This window comes from Prionailurus bengalensis, chromosome X, assembly GCF_016509475.1.
Source record: "Prionailurus bengalensis isolate Pbe53 chromosome X, Fcat_Pben_1.1_paternal_pri, whole genome shotgun sequence".
NCBI lineage: Eukaryota > Metazoa > Chordata > Mammalia > Carnivora > Felidae > Prionailurus > Prionailurus bengalensis.
In genome coordinates, this window is record NC_057361.1 from 31,933,093 (window position 1) to 31,947,900 (window position 14,808).

At 35.8% G+C, this 14,808-nt stretch overlaps 1 protein-coding gene across 1 annotated transcript in view; it reads left to right on the forward strand.

The window, feature by feature from the left end:
- Positions 1-14,808, forward strand: part of CFAP47 (cilia and flagella associated protein 47) — a 587,956-nt gene that overhangs the window by 339,581 nt on the left and 233,567 nt on the right. Inside the window, exons 46-48 of the mRNA XM_043569968.1 lie at positions 9,313-9,509; positions 10,397-10,540; positions 11,147-11,320. Coding sequence (XP_043425903.1) covers positions 9,313-9,509; positions 10,397-10,540; positions 11,147-11,320 — 515 coding nt within the window. The remainder of the gene's footprint in view (positions 1-9,312; positions 9,510-10,396; positions 10,541-11,146; positions 11,321-14,808) is intronic.

Consider the following 14,808-nt stretch of genomic DNA (forward strand, 5'->3'; position numbering starts at 1 on the left):
CAAACAGCGTCTTAATCTTTCTATTAGATCTTCAATAGTGAACATATGTTATGCAATAATACATTTAGGATGACATTTAATCAAAAATTGCATAAGCCTCTCCCCCTAGTTTAAGTCCTAGAGAACGTGTTGTTTATTGGCTTGCTAACAGCTTAATTTGCACTCTTAGTATATCAATCTAGAGAACTTGAAAATCAACTCTGTTTAAAACAGATTTTATTTTTAACACATAACAATTAGACAAAGTTTATGGTATTCAGAATTGGAAATGCAAAACAGTTAATTTGTCGTCAGTAATCCCTTGCTTCCTTCCCCATGGAGGGGTTAATTAGAAATTTTATTTCAGTTCTCTTGGAAATTTTGTCTTCTTAAAAAATTATATAGAAAAGACAACTTCCTAGTTAAAATATTGGCAAGCTGCTACTCCATAATAAGCTCTCTTCTAATTTTCCATTAAATGATCCATGAATACATACGGAAATTCAAAAATTCAGTAGCAATGGAAAGGAAAGATAACAGCCACCCATTTACATAAATCCTATGAGGAATTCCCAGTAATTACTGAGCTGATGTGGCCTGATTGAAAAACACATTTAATAGCCTCCGCAGCTCATACCTAATTAAAAGAAAATTTAAGTATACAGAGCAAACAGTCTAGTCCCGTGATGTGTCTTTTCCTCAGAAATGTATTATCTGCACGTCCCAGAAAACTAGGAAGCTGCCTCTTCATTGCGTCCCTCCTGGCACATAGTAGGTGTTATAAAACTTTTTTTCTAATGAATGAATCTGTGTGAAGTACTTTCTAAAGTGGTCCTCTATTAACATTTCTTTCTCTGCATCCCTCTTGACAATCCAAACCCTCTGGACTTAAAATAACTGGAGCCATAGGGGAAAATGTGGAGGAGCATCATTCTATCAAGGATTTATAGAATCGAGCAGGTAGATCTGGTGGTGGTGGCAGAGGTGATAAGAAGCCAAGTGATTTGTGGTGCATGTTACTGGTGACATGAGAGTTTATCCATCAGTAGGAAGATAACGCCATTTTCTAAAATGTCAGCTTTTCCCTAGATTATTTGAAAACTGACAAGGGATGTAAGAAAATATCCTGCCTACAGCTCATAGATGGATGCTTGTTGGATACAGGAAATTGACCCATGGGGATGCGTTGAGCTACCTCTATGTTTAGATCTAAGAAGTCCCTGCAAAGTGAAAGGAGAATGAGACCCTGTACAAGTGGCCACCTGGGAAAGATGCCCGTCTTATTGTAGGAGCAAGCGAGAAAAGAAACGGCAGAAATGGTTTTTTTTAATTGTAGAAGATAAAAGAGTGACACCTAAATTCACTTAATCCGGTTATAGTGAAACAATAGAAGGGTAAATTCTGAAAAGCAAGGAGAGAAAAAGACACATTATTTTCAAGGGAACAAAAATTATACTGAAGGCACAATTCCCAACAGTGTCAAGAGAAGCCAGAAGACAATGGAATTACAGTGCTGAAGCAAATTAACTGTCAGCCTAGAATTTTAAATCCCAGTAAACTATCACTCAAGAGTAAGGATGAAATAAAAATATTTTCAATCCCACAATGAGACGGAGACAATTTAAAACTCACAGATATTTGCTAAAAGAACAAATGGAGGACCTATTTAGGAATGAAGGAAATTGAATACAGAAAAAAGAATTAGGATCCAGTAAGAATGGTTATTAAAATCATCAATAAGTGTGTGTAAATCTCAATGAGCTTTGGCTATGGAAACATTTATGAATAATTCAGGTGTTTTAAAAGCAAAGTGAACTCAATTACTAGGAAATAACTTTACCAGGGGGATGGGTATTGCCATTAGATGTGTAAGGTTCTTGTATTTGAGGGGAAGAGGTTTGAATTATTTTCAGACGTTTTTAATAAAGTATAAATATTGAAAACTTGGGACAACCAAGAAAATATAAAGATAGAATATATAATTTCTGAACCAATAGAGGCATAAAAGGAAATAAAGAAAACATTGATGAGTCCAATAGAATACAATAACAGAGAAGAATTGAAAGAAGGATGTAGTACAGAGAAGCAGCATATGAGATGTTCAACACAAATAGGTCATTAATCATGGTAAATATAAACAGACCAAATGGTGAAAGGTAAAATTTCAGCATAGAAAGTGAAATGCAGCTGTATGCTGTTGACAAAATTACCTGGTAAAATATCTTGGTATATATACCAGGTATATACCAATCAAAAATTAGCTGGCTTAAATATATTAGGATAAATAGACTTTAAGGCTAATGAATATATTAATTTTAGAAAGAATCCTGCAATGTGCAGAAAATCTCCAAACTTATTTCCACCTAACCACATAATCTCAAACTGTGTGAAGCAAAATTTGACAAATATGGAAGGAGAAATGAACAAATCCACAGAGTAGGAGAATTTATTATACTTCTTTGAATAAGTGAAAGATCAAGCTGACAGGACATTAGTAAAGCTCTACTAGACTTGACCAACACAATTAATGAGATTAGGTTTTCCTTTACCTGATAAGCCTACCGTGGCTCTGCTGAAAATAATTGTCAAATTTTGCCATTTACTTATTACAGCACTTTGATCTCTCTCTGGGCTTCTTTCTATGCTTTAGGGCATCTGTGAGCATGTACAGCTATTGGCTTTCAGCAAAATCTGACAGGGAACTGCATACCGGTCTTTCTTGGTCATAGATACTTACAAACTTCATGGGGAGAAAAGTCCAGTGCTCTCAGCCATTTAGAATTAGTTAGGAGAAAAAGGCCACATGCCGTTCATTCTCTTAGCATCCCTGAAAACCTTTTTCCTTCCTCGATTCCTTCTTCCGTCTCTCCTTTTTTTTTAATCCTCCTTCCTTCTTCCTTTCTTCCTTTTTTTCTTTTTTCTATCTCTTTTGATCCCTCTCTTTCTTTTCACCCTTAAACATTATATGATTTTAGATCTTGTGTGTAATAGCAAAGCAAAAGTGGTTGAACCTTTTTTGAAGTGACAAAATCCATTTTAACCAGTATTTCAAAAATTGAATTTGTCCATAAATAGTGTGGGTCTTTATCATTTTAAAAATTACTTTTACTTTATGGAATAGTATAATAACTTTGACAATCTAAGCAGCAAGCCATTTCAGAAAACAGTTTTTCCTGAATGGATGATACTAAACTACTACTGAAGAAAACAGTTTACAAAATAAATGAAGCACACTCTAAAATGTGTAATTGCTGAATCCTTTTCTTTTTTTCATATGAAGTCTATGGCATACTTCATGTTTCTGGTATTAATAATAATAATAATGAGCAGTCATTAGCATACAATGAATCTGTCATTTACCGGAGTATTTGTGAGGTCCATGCTCGGGCACCAATAAGAACATGATAAAGTAACTAAAATGGGTAAAATCCCCAATAGTGTGTGATTTGGTCTTTTTGTTTGTAGAATAGAAAAAGAATCTGCACTGAAACTTTCTAGTAGTAGATGGAAGTGAGATTAGCAAATGGGCCACAAAATTCTCTGAAAATATAATTACTCGTGCATTCATTCACAACAAATAAGTATTTATTATAAATTCATTTATATAAATAAATTCACATTATAAATATAGTAATTCTCTTGATATCTCATTTTCTGAATTAAGATATACTTGCTAATATTATACTAAAGATAGTATACTAAGATAATGACGATTTGGCTATATCACTTAGTCTCTTCCATATTTCTGATGTGCTTTCATCTAATTATGAAACATTAAGGCAGAAAGAAACCTAATAGAAGTCAGTTAATCAAATTAGATTCCATAGAGCCCTAGTGTTCTTTTAAAATGCTTTTGTCTGTCAATAGGGGAGCTGTGCAAAAGAATGGAAGCTTCTAGCTACTCATTCTACTTCCACTAGATCAACTCTAGCTTACTTTGCTTTATATTTATGTATTGAAATTCTGTCTTTGGTATTTTTCAGACACAGTGCCCCCCAAGCCAAAAAATAAGACATTTAAAAGCTACTCATCAAATCTTACTCTTTAATTTAAACAGATTAAGAACTTAAATTCTAAAAAAAAAAAAAAAACAAAACCTCTTTAAATTGTTTGCCTAAGGTCACACAATATAGGAAAGGAACTAAAACTAGAAAACAGGATTTTTAACTCTCACCTTACCAATTTTATACATGTATCTTCCTTTGCAGTTAAGACTTGGTAGATTGTTTCAGTAAAGCTCACGTGGATCACATCTGGCTGTACGTATGTTTTGTGTAGTCTCCTCTCTTGTTGACCCTGGTCTTGGCCATGTGACTTGCTTTGGCCAATGGATTGTTAAGGAATGTGAAAGAAACTGATGTACGATGACCATTCATACATGAGGGCTCTCTTTTGCTGTTAGTAATTTTCATGTACTATTTGAAACATTGGGCTCATCTCATGGGTTAGAGAGCTCATGGACAGAATTCCCAGTTGAGGTCCCAAATTATGAGTGAGCCCAGCTAATACCACATAAAATACATAAGCTTTCCCAAATGAGGTCAGACCACTGAAGCATGAGCAAATAGATGGCTGTGTCCTTAAACCACTAAGTTTTAAGGTAGTTTGTTTTTGCACTGATAGTTAATGAAAAGAACAGTATTGACTTACTGTTCCAACCATGACCTTTCCTAGGATCCAAGCATAGCATATTTTTATGGATTATTTAAAAAACTGTGCATCACACTGACTTCTTCTAGTAGCTAATGTTATATAAAATTATATATTCTTTCATTGGAGAGATTCTGTATTTCCTTCATTTCCTTCAGTAACTGTAATCTGTTAAATTTAGATATATTTTGTTATCTTTAATTACAGAACCTTGGGAACTGCCACAGTTACTAGGATCATATGTGTAGGAAAGGCCCCAGGTGAGCTACATCTGAGTAGAGTAGGGATGGAAAGGACAGGTCCAGATTGTCCCTAACATATGTGATGCCAGTTCAAAAGTACAGGTGGAAGCCCATGTACCATATGTCTAAAGTTTTTAAGTGGTAAGTCAAACTAACAAATTTTTAAATAGATTATATTCTATTATTCCACCCTGACAAATATAACTTTACACCAACCTGTAAGACCAAGTTTGAATTTAGAATTCTTGGCCACCTCAGAGTTTTGCCCTAGAATATGATAGCACAGAATAGCTGGGCCCTGGGCAGGTGCTCACTCCGTTCTCTTCCTTCCTTCAACTTTGACAGCATGTACCTTAAGAGGTCTCATGTACAAATTTGTGGATGCATCAGCCCACATAATTAATCTTGGTCTCTATCCTCCCTTCGATAGCCACACATTAGGTTTTAATTCTAGCAGTGTTCCACTGAGAAAACTGTCAAAGAAAAGAGTCCTGTGAAGGTCCTGGAAATAGGATCCAAACACTCTGGATTGTGAATTATGGCATCCCATGAACTAGGAACACGGATGGGGCTGGGTTACATGTAGGCCTGTACCATTGGGCCCACGTATTCCTTGCATGTCCAAAGAGATGGTGCCAGAGGAGACTCAGAGGCCCTAGAAAGCATGAGGCCCTGGATGGGAAGTTCTCTTTCCTGGGTCTAAGGGTGTGAGTTTCGTTGGGGATCCCCAGCATCAGACCCTGAAACAAGGTCTTGAGAGCAAGTAGTTTGAGAGGTGATCTCAGAAACCATAGGTAAGAGTATGAGAGAGTGAGAGACATCAAGGAGAAGCCAATTCAGGGACTGTTAATGAGTAGTCACCACTATTAACATTTTGGGCTCAGTTGCCCTGGGGATCTCTAGGAGTTCGTGTAGAATTCACTTTAGAGTTATTCCTACCAAAAGTCAAAGACGCTGAGTTATTTTTCCACCGATTTGTTACATATTTGTTGAGGACTACAAACACATTTGTGGTCTGATCCATGTGAAGGCTGGGTACCCTCATATGTTCAGAGAAAGCCCTCGGAGAGAATGTCACAGTTTTCCATAAAGCCATTTGCATACAGGGAGGATTTAAATGCCCAGGGGACCTGGCAGGGCATAGACAGTATCTGCTGCAGTGCAGAACTGGAAAACACTTTGGGAAAACATATCCCAAAAAGAGAATGATAGTTTGATGATATAATGTAGCCATAAAATTTCCAAATTTTTAAAAATCCAAATCCTCTCCACCTCTGCTATTTTATATCTTAAGGGAATGTAGATACTGGCTTAATTCAGAAGTGACTTCCTGTTGATAGTTATGATATTTCTACTTACATTTGTGGCATGAATCAATTAAATTACAATTGTTCTATCACTGTACCTTCAGAAATAAAGTGATCATGGGTGGCTGGGTGGCTCAGTCAGTTAAGCATCTGACTTCGGCTCAGGTCATGATCTTGGGGTTCGTGAATTCGAGCCCCACATTGTGCTTGCTGCTGTCACCACAGAGCCCGCTTAGGATCCTCCATCCCCACCTCTCTACCCCCCCCCAAAATAAATAAACATTTTTAAAAAGTGATCATTTCCATGAATTCCACTGTTAGGATGGATTCCTTTTCCAACTGGTAAAGGAGAGAGGCTGGCACTGTGCATTCCTTAAGGTCTTTACTCATGAACATTTCATGAGTTGAAAAATGCTCACTTAAGAACGTCCTTGGCTTTCACTTTCACACTCAGTATCATTAAGAAGTCGATATTTTTAGGGAAAAGGGAGTAGCATATAACATAAAGCTTTTGGTAGGATCTTTACACTGGGACTTGTGCATTCAATCATGTTTACTATTAAATAGCCAGTTATTCTCTGTCTTCAATGAGAATAATAATTACTCTTGAGTTGCTTAAATTTCCTATTCTAAGCAGTGTAATTTTATTTAAATTACCTAATCTAAATATTTTCCTTTCAGTCTGTTCTTGAAAGAGAACGATGAGGTTTCTTTATTTCTGTTAATAAAGCAACACGTTTTGATCACATGATTATCTCACCTGGTTTGTTCTAATGATGTTGTCACAACTCAAATAATTCTCTCAGAATGAAAACAGTCCATGAATCACTGATGATAAAATGTGACTGGAGTCCTTTTTGAGAAGAAAATTTTTATTCTAAAATAAATTTGATAGAATAAAAATAACAACATTCTGACAGCCTTTGTTTTCTCTTTAGACCAGCTGATAATCTTGAACTTTGCTTAGATGTAATATAGATTTCAAATGTGATCCATCGTCATTGTATTTTAGTATACAATGTATAACACTAACATTATATGTATTATGTATGACACATAGAAATATACAGCATGCAGCATGCTACAGTGCATGTAATTAATATGTTTTTATAGTATATAACACCTAATGTATACCACACATATACAAATCCCCAATTCGATTTTAAAATGATTTAAAGCAATTAATGTTCTTGCAGGAGTGACTGATTTTCTTTGCATAAATTTCAGTGTATTTGAAAACAGGTTTGCCATTTTTAACATTTGAGGTGCTAAACGTGAATGAATTAAAATTATAGCTAATTGATGTCATAATACTTATCTGGTCATTGGTTGATAAGCTTGATTTGTTTTCTTGGTTTCAGAAAACTTTTTAATACAGAACTAGGCTTTAATCATTTTTTTATCATTTCTTTTTTATCTACTACTTAAATACTTTGCCATTAGTGGGGAAATTTATGTTATATTCTTATACTACATCCTATTTTAGTGTCATGAGATTTCTATTTATTTTATAAATAAATTTTTGTATATTTTATTTATTCATCTTCATTTCATGGAGGATGGTGAGCTGCAGAGAAAAAAACTAGTGTTGATTAGAAGGAAAAGACAAGCATAGAAGCCTACCCACCGTTAAACTGCTGTTAACTGTTGACTTAAGGTTAATGGTATAACAAGGTGATGTGAGAAGTATTATTTGGGCATGCCTCCTTCTGCTTCCCTTGGTTTTTTAACTATGGAAAAATTATCTCAACCTGCTGGTCAAGCTGCAAATTATTTTGATTAGTATGGAACAGAGTATCCCTAAGTCATAGAAATGTGGCAGACAGGGACACCTGGGAGGCTCAGTTGGTTGGGCATCCAACTCTTTATTTCAGCTCAGGTCATCATCCCAGGGTCCTGGGATCAAGCGCCGCATTGGGCTCCACGCTGAGCATGGATCCTGCTTAGGATTATTTCTCTCTCCCTCCCTCCTTCTCTCTCTCCCTCTCTCCCTCCCTCTCTCACTCTCTCTCTCCCTCCCCTCTCTCCTGCTTGCACACACTCTCTCTCAAAATAAACTTAAAATAATAAATAAATAAATAAATAAATAAATAAATAAATAAGAAATGTGGCAGACAATAATGCTCACCAAATATTCCACATATCTGTCTTATTTCTCAGTCTCCATTCAGTTAGATAGAGCCATGGGTTTGATTCTGACCAATTAATTGGCCCTTGGAACAATACAGGTGCTAGGAACAACTCCCCCTTGCACAGTCGAAAATCCCTACTTTTGAGTCCCCCAAAACTTCACTACTAATAGCCCCCTGTTGGCCAGAAGCCTTACCAATAGCATAACAGTTGATTAACACACATCTTGCATGTTATATGTATTGTATACTGTATTCTTACAATAAAGTAAGCTAGACGAAAGAAAATCCTAAGGAAGAGAAAATACATTTACAGTACTTTCTTGTATTTATTGAAAAAATTCTGTGTGTAAGTGGACCTGCACAGTTCAAGCCTGTATTATTCAAGGGTCATCTGTAATGTGTATTATTTTTTTAATGTATGTTTGTTTGTGTATGTATGTATGTATGTATGTATGTATGTATGTATTTATTTATTTATTATGAGAGAGAGAGAGAAAAAGAGAGAGACAGAGAGAATCCCAAGCAGGCTTCACATTGTCAGTCCACAGCCCGACACAGGGCTTAAACCCACAAACTGTGAGATCATGATCTGAGCCGAAATCAAGGGTTGGGCGCTTAACTGAGCTACCTACGCACCCCAATGTTATGTGTATTACTTTTGAGTTGAGCACTGAAAAGCCCGTGAACAAACATCCAGCCACTTTTCTTCCCCTGACCTGTACTTGCAAGTACAGTTGCAAGCTCATGGAATCTTTCAAAGCATGGGTCCCTGAGTAGATCTTCCTGTGACCTATGCAAGATATATTCTGTCACTGATAAGTAAACTTGCTTATTATGCCCTTGAGATTTAGGAGTAGAGTGTTACTTCAGGATAAGCTAGTTTCTTCTAGATGATACAATATCATTAAATACAATAGCATTACATATTGCTTTACCCCAAAATGAATTTTGGGATTTATGTGATTAAAGATGATTAAGCTATTTTTTAAATGTTTTTGATAGTTGCAGATGGATCCGTTCTAGTTCCTTTACGATTTGTTCCTCTCAGTGCTGGACGCTACCCTTGTAAAATTTTGTTGACATCACGGTATGATGTGCGTGTCTATTGCATTGAGGGTATAGTAAATGCAGAAGAACCAGAGGCCAGGTTTGAATTTGAAACGCCAGCATTTGAAGCCCTTACCCAGAATATTCCAGTGGTAAGTGCAAACATTTTTTGTACTTTTTTTCATCCCCACTGCTACTGTCTCAATTAAAGTTCTCCAAACCTTCCTCTTGAACTAGTAGATTTTCTAATTGCGTTATCTGCTGCCATTTGTTTTTCCACGTTGATGACAGGAATTTATATTCCTGAATATAAATGTTACCATGTTACTAATCACTTCCATTGGATCTCATTCCTTAAAAAATTAACTCTAACTTCCTTAACTTATCATTACATTCCTACTCAAAAGGAATTCCTGGTTCCACCAGGCAGAGTAATGATCTGCCTCTAATCTCTCTACTTCAAATTTGGTTGTGATCCTCACAATTGAGATGGGTTCATGGGCACTAAGAACAATGACTGTAGCTTGGCTATCAAAGTGATACTACAGCATAGAAGAAGGTTATATATTTGTAAGGAATGTTGAATTTTCTAGACCAGAAATTGGTTTTTGTTTGTTTAATTATTAAAGATATAACAAAAGTCAACTCAAAGCACAGAAATTTGTTCTGATGGGATATATAAGCTTGGCGATCTGAGCAGTCTGCCAGAGAGATTGCCCATAATTAGGAGAAGAATGTGTGATTCTAAGACCATTTTATAATTTTAACAATAATTAGTAAGTTAAACAAATATTTCCTTAAATATTAAATAACCCATGGATCAGCCTATTTGACATTGAAAGCATAGTCATGCTCATGCCTTATGTTCACATTGTTGATAGTTGTTCATAACAACTATGACTTTCAAGCGGTAATTTTTCTGAAATGTAATTTAAAATATAATATATAATTTTATTAAAAATACCAAGAACTAATATGTAACTCAACTTCATCATCATCATCCCTCTGACATTTTTCTACTTTTTTTTTCACGCTTTAGAATAACAAAACAAAGAATGAATGGAAATGTCAAGTTACTATAGAAGGAGAATGGTTTTATGGACCTTCTGTTTTATATGTTGGAGCAGGTGAAACTGTGCAGTATCCTCTCACATTCAGACCTATTTTGGAATGTGAGATTATGGTATGAACTCATTGATTTTTTTCCCTAGTATTAATAATGTCTATAAATTGATGTATGATATTAACATGTCTAATTTATGATAAATCTTCTTGCAGAAAAGTTGTATCTTCTATGATTTTGATCATCAGTATTCACTCTCCTTGAAACGTTAATAAATGTTTTAACTTGAGGGCTAAAATTTCTGAAATTCACAACGCCCCTGGCTGCCAATACTTAATGTCTAGATTATTTTTACACAAAATGCTTAACAAAGTAAAATCATTGTTCTTCTGTTTTTATTCATTAATGTAGGGGGTACTTCAGAGAATACTTTCTTAAGACATATTCCTTTGACAAGTACATAAAAACGTATCGAATTGCTATGTACAAGAAGGCCTATATAAACTCTGTCATTTAGAGAAAGTCCAGAGAAATACAGAGCTTTCACAGGAAATTCATCTTTATTCATTCAGTAGAAGTATTTAGACATAAACCGGAAAAGTCAATGACTGACACCTCCTTGACAGCTCATTTCATTAATCAGATTCAAAGTTAATCAGATAGCAGAGATTGTTGGGCATCCGACTGTGACTTCTATAGTGCTGAAATTTGGCTGATTTGTCACAGGGCAGACTTATTGTGCAAAATGAAGCAGATGGTATGGAGTATGTCTTTGACATAAAAGGGATTGGAAAAAGACCGCTGGCCTTGGAACACATCATTATAAACTGTCAAGTAGGAGAAATGACAAATAAACCCATAATGGTGCCCAATCATACAAAGACCATCCAAACATTTAAGGTAAGATTTTTTTCTTTAAGTCTGAAAGTGTTTTCAAAAGGACTATATTGAATTATATGAAATTTTAAAACCACTTAATTTTACTTAACTAGGTGAAGCAGTGTCACATAGGAACATGCTTAGAATTCTACTTCTCATTAGGCCAACAACTATTAAATTTCTTTTCAATTGTAAAGTTGAAATAACATCAAACAAGTTTTATATTTAGGTATTAGTATATAATCATAAAGCATATTAAAATCTACCTATTTGAATCGTATACTTTGATCTGAAGAAATTGTATATGATAACAAAAGGCATTTTCAAAATATTTTGGATAGCTCATCCCATTTTAATGTGAAATCTGTAAACACAAATTTTCAAAAGTGTATCCTATCATTTATCAGCGTAAATAATATTGGGAATGTGAAGAAATGCATAATTGTTTACATTATTTTATATGAAGCCTTTCACCTGGCTGTCCTCACTTGATTTAAGTCAATCCTAAAATAAATTTTTTCACTCCCCGCTCCCACATTTATCTACAAATTATTGTGTGCCCAAGAGAATCTTTGAAAGAAGATTCACGTATCTATCCATCATGAGTGCCTGAGTTTCAGAGGGTATTAGAGAAGTCTGGAAATTCTCTGGGTTTGCCTCCTGATTTTTTTTGTAATCCTGTAAATAATATGTGCTTTGATTTTCTTCTTTCCTTACTCGATGGCAAATGGAGTGAATATTAAGAACAAAAATGTCATCTTGACACTCCCCTGCTGAGACTTGTCCTGTCATCTCTTACCTTCAGGATAGAATCCATACTCCCTGAAGTGGCTTTTGCTGTCCTTTAAAAGCTCATCTGCTCATTTTCATCTCCTGCCACTCTTGGCCCCAGAAGCACTCAGCTCTTTGTAAACAGAATCTCCTTTTGCTCCTGTCTGGAGCTCTCTATACAACTCCCTATCTTCCATTTCTCTGTCTTTCTCCTCTTAATTCTTTAGGGCAAGTCTTAAATGCCACTTTTCCAAGAATGATAATAAAAGGCATTTTCAAAAAAAATTGGGGAGTGTCTAGGTAGCTTAGTTGGTTAAGCGTCTGACTCTTGGTCTTGGCTCAGGTCATGATTTCGCGGTTTGTGAGTTCAAGCCCCGCATCAGCCTCTGCGCTGAGGGTGCAGAGCCTGCTTGGGATTCTGTCTCTCCTTCTCTCTACCCATCCCCCATTTGTCCTCCCTCCCTCCCTCCCTCCCTCCCTCTCTCTCTCTCAAAATCAATAAATAAACATAAAAAAATTTTAATAAAAATAAAATAAAAATAAAACTTTTTTGAACAGCTTTTAAATTTTATGGATTATAAAACTGGGGAATAGATGCCTTTCATGTGCTTTGACAACATTTTTTTACCTGTTCCACCATCATACATACTATATAATATTGCTATTACCTTTTCATTATTTTCCACCAGATTATAAACTGAGAAAAGGGGCGTGTCTCTCTTATCTACACATTTATACCTTTCATAAATTATACTATCGAGCACCTAATAGCTTTTCAAGGAAGATTTTCCATATTTTTATATTTAAAGTCTTTTTTAGGTTTTTATTTATTTATTTATTTTGAGAGTGAGAGAACACAAGTAGGGGAGGGGCAGAGAGAGAGGGAGAGAGAGAATCCCAAACAGGCTCTTCACTGTCAGTGCAGAACCCGATGCAAGGCTCAAACTCACGAACTGTGGAATCATGACCTGAGCCAAAATCCAGAGTTGGATGCTTAACTGACTGAGGCTCATCCACTCAGGCTCCCCCCATATTTTCATAATTAAAGAGCTCCAAAAATTATTAAAGAACAGAAATGTATTTAAGATTTAAGAAAGATTTGTTCCTAGAGATATTATCAATAGATACAATATCACCTTTCTTTATTTGAAATTTACCATTGTCTTTAATCAACACAGGATAATGAGCACTATGAATTTGCCCTTTCATTTCATTCATAATATTTGGTTTATTGCTTGCCTTTCAATAGAAATTCTGTTGGGGAACAACTGAGATAGTACTAAGGAGAAAGGCTGGGGAGAGAAGCTTTGCTTTATACTTTGAGCTTTAATCATACACTTGCTTTAGGACCACTGACATGCTTCTGATTCTCCATCTTCATTCCTTCATCTATGAAATGAATTTGACCTCTATGCACTCAAGATTGATTCACATTCCTTTCCCCTGCTCTTTCTCTCTTTCAATACCTTTCTCTTTGTGTGATTATTTTCCTTAATCTATAAATAGTCTCATATTTTTCCATTATAAAAGAAAACTAGGGGCGCCTGGGTGGCTCAGTTGGTTAAGCATCTGACTTCAGCTCAGATCATGATCTCGCGGTTTGTGAGTTCAAGCCCCGCATCGGGCTCTGTGCTGACAGCTCAGAGTCTGGAGCCTGCTTCGGATTCTGTGTCTTCTTCTCTTTCTGTCCCTCCCCTGCTCGCTCTCTCTCTCTCTCTCTCTCTCAAAAATACATAATAAACATTACATTATTTTAAAAAATAAAACTTGTCGGGGCGCCTGGGTGGCGCAGTCGGTTAAGCGTCCGACTTCAGCCAGGTCACGATCTCGCAGTCCGTGAGTTCGAGCCCCGCGTCGGGCTCTGGGCTGATGGCTCAGAGCCTGGAGCCTGTTTCCGATTCTGTGTCTCCCTCTCTCTCTGCCCCTCCCCCGTTCATGCTCTGTCTCTCTCTGTCCCAAAAATAAAAATAAACGTTGAAAAAAAAAATTTAAAAAAAAAAAATAAAACTTGTCTCTACACTATTTCTTCTTTAATTATTATCACCTTTTTAAAATTAATTTGTTTTTTTTTTTTTTTAGTTTTTAGTTTTAGTTTTAGTTTTTAGTTTTTAGGTTTTTTTTAGTTTTTAGTTTTTTTAGTTTTAGTTTTAGTTTTTTAGGTTTTTTTTTTTTAATTTTTAGTTTCTCTTAAATTCCTGTTAGTTAACATATAATGTAATGTTGGTTTCAGGAGTAGAATTCAGTGATTCATCACTTACATGCAACACCCAGTGCCCATCCCAGCAGTTGCCCTCCTTAATGCCCATCACCCATCCAAGCCCATCCCCCTGCTCACCTCCCCTCCAGCAACCCTCAGTGTGTTCTGTGTATCAACTATTATCACCTTTATTGTCCATGATTGCTAAACTTCTTAATTTATGGCAATCCATTTATAGCTCTTCTTTTGGGCTAAAACCTCTGCCACAGAGATCACACTTGACTTCTGGTCAAGGAAAATCAGTTATTTTACTGAGGTATCTGCCTCACAATTCCTGTAGTGTTTTGCAATGTCAGTCTGCCTTCTTAACACTCTTCACTGTTTATTTTATACCATTCTGTATTCCTCATTTCCCTGCCATTTCTTGATTTTGATTATTACTTATCTGGTTCTTTTATTCCTCTAACCTTCTGATGTCTCTTCAGGTTTACATTTTCCAAAGTATCCTTATGTCTTTACGATGTCTCACTTGGCAGTTTCT